The sequence below is a fragment of the Salvelinus sp. IW2-2015 genome, linkage group LG31 (assembly GCF_002910315.2).
Source record: "Salvelinus sp. IW2-2015 linkage group LG31, ASM291031v2, whole genome shotgun sequence".
Classification (NCBI taxonomy): Eukaryota; Metazoa; Chordata; class Actinopteri; order Salmoniformes; family Salmonidae; genus Salvelinus; species Salvelinus sp. IW2-2015.
Genome location: NC_036870.1, coordinates 7010321 through 7014444, shown reverse-complemented (window position 1 = coordinate 7014444; position 4124 = coordinate 7010321). Strand labels below are relative to the sequence as shown.

The window sequence follows — 4124 nt, the reverse complement described above, 5'->3', positions numbered from 1 at the left end:
CGCACCAGTAACATAGTGCACAAGCACTTACAAACAAACAATTCCACACAAGGACATGGGGGGAACAGAGGGTTAAATACACAACACTTAAATGAGGGAAATGGAAACCAGATGTGTAGGAAAACAAGACAAAACAAATGGAAAATTAAAAGTGGATCGACGATGGCTAGAAGACCGGTGACGCCGACCGCCGAACACCGCCCGAACAAGGAGAGGAAACGACTTCAGTGGAAGTCGTGACAGGAGTGCTGCATCAGATGACCTGGCCTCCACAATCACCCGACCTCAACCCAATTGAGATCTTTTGGGATGAGTTGGACCGCAGTGTGAAGGAAAAGCAGCTAACAAGTGCTCAGCATATGTGAGAACTCCTTCAAATGGTTGGAAAAGCATTCCAGTTGAAGCTAGTTGAGAGAATGCCAAGAGTGTGCAAAGCTGTCATCAAGGCAAAGGGTGGCTACTTTGAAGAATCTCAAATATAAAATATATTGTGTTGTTTCATAGTTTTGATGTCTTCACTATTATTCTACAATGTAGAAAATAGTAAAAATAAAGAAAAACCCTTGAATGAGTAGGTGTGTCCAAACGTTTGACTGGTTACTGTCTATACACACACAGGACAATTACAATATGATACACAATAGGCACCAAAAGGCAGACCATATGCTATCCTAGGTACTTTCATCTCACCCACGTATTGTATGTAGTCTTACGACTCACTTTTGAGACATGCTATTAATTAGCTATTTTTATAGTGAGAACTTCACACTGCCTATGGAGTTTATATGTTTCAAATTCTTTGGAAGACTATTCCAAAGAATGGCAGCTGAGTACAAAAAAAAGTTTCTTTCCCCATACCACTATTAAATCTAAAAGGAACAACGTCAGTTTCACTCGCTCTAGTAGATGAGTTATGGTTATCGCGGACCAAGTTAAAGTCGTTGCATATAGTCAGTACCTGGGGACCATACCGTGGACAAGCATATGTACAAGACACACTTTATTCTGACAGACTCTCTCCTCCACGTTGAGCCATCTGAGTCCTTCAACGTGGGAATGGTTAAGATGAGTAGGTGCTGGAAGTTTAACAATCATCCTGACTAATTTGTTCTGAGATGTCTGCAGTTTGTTTTTAACTGTCCAGTAGAGGTCGGTGTTTGAAAGCAGCTTGGAGTAGAAGAAAGCACCGGAACTACAGCGAAATCAGTGGGATCTCGCATTTTGCAACATACGGTTTGAAAAAGCACGTGATCAAACTAAGCTTCGGACATCATGGATGACGTAATTTTGATAAAGGGATACATGCGTCGGCACACTGCTTCGAAGTTAGCTGCAATAGCGATTTCTATTTCTATTTACCGGTGCTCCGGTATCAAAAGTAACATCACTAGACAGCTGTAGGGGCAGCTGTATTTTAGCTCCTACTGGTTTCCTCTCTTTTAGGACCAACTGTATTTTACTCCCTAACCAGTTTCCTCTCTTGTACGGGCAGCTGCATTCTAGTTCCTATCTGTTTCCTCTCTTGAAGGGGCAGCTGTATTTTACTCCCTAACCAGTTTCCTCTCTTGTAGGGGCAGCTGCATTCTAGTTCCTATCTGTTTCCTCTCTTGTATGGGCAACTGTATTTTACTCCCTAACTAGTTTCCTCTCTTGTAGGGGCAGCTGTATTTTACTCCCTAACCAGTTTCCGCTCTTGTAGGGTCAGCTGTATTTTAGTTCCTATCTGTTTCCTCTCTTGTAGGGGCAGCTGTATTTTAGTTAACCTGTTTTCTCTCTTGTAGGGGCAGCTGTATTTTAGTTCCTAACCTGTTTCCTCTCTTGTAGGGGCAGCTGTATTTTAGTTCCTAACCTGTTTCCTCTCTTGTAGGGGCAGCTGTATTTTAGTTCCTAACCTGTTTCCTCTCTTGTAGGGGCAGCTGTATTTGGGGTAGTCGTAGAGCTCAGTTAGCCGCTGGTGAAACTGAGGCCTGACCGCACACTGCTCCAGGAATGGCATGGACAGCTCATTCTGTTCCTCCACAAAGGCCTGGGCAAAACAAACACACAAACACGTCAGTGTTCAGGAATAGGTAGCTGCAATACTGAAACGAATCCCTTGTCATTATGTGTCTTTGCAGATTCCACCTTAGTTTCTTSACTGTCAGGATCTTCCAACCAGGCATACGGGTCGCATATCTTAACCCCATGGTAGTCATCCACCTACAGGATAGAAATACAACAGTTACTGTAAGTATGACTGCATGTACGGAAAGAGAAAGAAAGAGGCTATGTCACACAATGTTTGGAAAGGATGTGTAATGACTCCACAGCAGAGTTGGTTGACAGCTGAGTTCTACAGAATGTCAATAAATTGCCTTATTTAAATATGACATTGATTGAATGAGGTTTGATGTGGCAATGTCCAATGAAATTCAGATTAATTATATATGAAACATTTACAGACTGATTTATAGCCCACAACAGTGTATGACACTAAAGATAAAAGTAGCAGTCTTACTCGGAACTACAGGCCTTTGTTAGAACCTGTAGAGGCTAAACCAAATGGGAAACAGAAACCATGTTTTTTCTCAGGGTTACTCAGCCTAGCCCATAGAGAATGATAGAGGCCTCTAGTTGCCAAAAGGCCTCTTTAGCATGGGCAGTGCCATTGAGGGCTTCCACCATTTTAATGTAGTTTAATGTAGTCAACTGTGTGGGACTTCCAACTTCATTGGCTGATCCCACCTGGTGACTCTGTTGAAATCATGTCCAACTGGGTCATCAGGAGGGATCCACCCCCCCAAAAAAGACTACTTTGAAATTGAGATTGCACCAATGCTGCTGTCTGTTCGCTCACAGGCGCCATAATGGGACCTATTTAGGGATGCTTTCTCTGTGGCTCGGCCAGACTGACTTTGCACAGAGTGAAGGCCTACTATTTTTTGCTCTCTTAATAAGATTCAATCTCTTCCTGCTTGTGCGCCTACCACTTTAAGACAGAATGGTCGAGAGAGAGAGGAAGCAGAGAGTGCGAGATAGAGAGAGCTGTTCAAATTTGACACCGACCTTACTYTCATCTCTCCGAGCTGCCGGGTACTTAAATGTCATGGTAGTGTCTAAATGTGTTCGTATGTCTCTTCAAGACTTTTTTCCGTCAGTCCTTTTCCTTTCTCTGTTAGCACGCCTGCCTATCTGTACTACTCCACACCCTGAAAGACTCAGTGACAGGTAGCCCAAAGTGAAAGTGAAATCATGTTTTACTTACTTTTCTTTTATGGCGAAGTACACCAACTGTGCCACCTGCTGGATGGGGTGAAAACTGCCAAATAATAGAAGAAAAGGAGGAAGGGGGAAAAACATACTACTAATATTCCAAAAAGTAATTTTTTAAATAAAATGTACTCCTTCAGTCGGATTCAAATGACTAATCATGTTACTTCTCTCGGGTTTGAAAATATAGATAGATAGAAGAATCTAGTGCCCAAAAGCCCATTTTAGCATGGGGAGCGCCATTGAGGACTTTCACAATTATTAAGTAGTCAACTGGGTGGGACTTCCTATAGGTTAAGGAAGGATCACATAATTCCATCCAGGTCATCAGGACGGATCAGCCAATGAATTCTACTTGTGAGCAAACATTCCATAACTCCAGGTGGCAGTAAATTGGCAACCTTGGCTTTATACCTTTTCAAACAACACACCCTTTGGTGGCACCCTTTCAGTTTGTTTACCAACTCATAGAAGTAAATGGACTACTTGAAAATGGAGATGGCCTCAATGGCGCCACCCATGCTCTCACAGACACCGTAAATATCTCTATGGGACTGACACACTTACAACATGGGTCTGCCCAGCTCCCAACAAGTTATTTACATTTTTTTATTTAACTAGGCAAGTCAGTTAAGAACAAATTCTTATTTACAATGACAGCCTAGCGGGGATGGGGTGGGTTAACTGCCTTGTTCAGGGGCTGAACAACAGATTTTGACCTTGTCAGCTCAGGGATTTGATCCTGCAACCTTTCAGATACTGCCCCAATGCTCTAACCACTAGGCTACCTGCCACCACAATGATAATATGATGCCATCATCGATTCAGTCAGGTAGGTCAGTGCAGGACACAGTCAGTGGGGGCATGACTAGAGC

The 4124-nt window shown here is 42.9% G+C and overlaps 1 protein-coding gene across 1 annotated transcript in view; it reads right to left on the bottom strand.

Annotated features, from left to right (window-relative positions):
• The window catches only part of LOC111956237 (prolyl endopeptidase-like), an 18117-nt gene extending 14912 nt beyond the window's left edge, over window positions 1–3205 (bottom strand). Inside the window, exons 1-3 of the mRNA XM_023976698.2 lie at window positions 3046–3205; window positions 2125–2199; window positions 1893–2026 (exon numbers count right to left, since the gene is read on the bottom strand). Coding sequence (XP_023832466.1) covers window positions 1893–2026; window positions 2125–2199; window positions 3046–3087 — 251 coding nt within the window. The 5' untranslated portion in view covers window positions 3088–3205. The remainder of the gene's footprint in view (window positions 1–1892; window positions 2027–2124; window positions 2200–3045) is intronic.
• Between the last annotated feature and the right edge of the window lie 919 nt (window positions 3206–4124).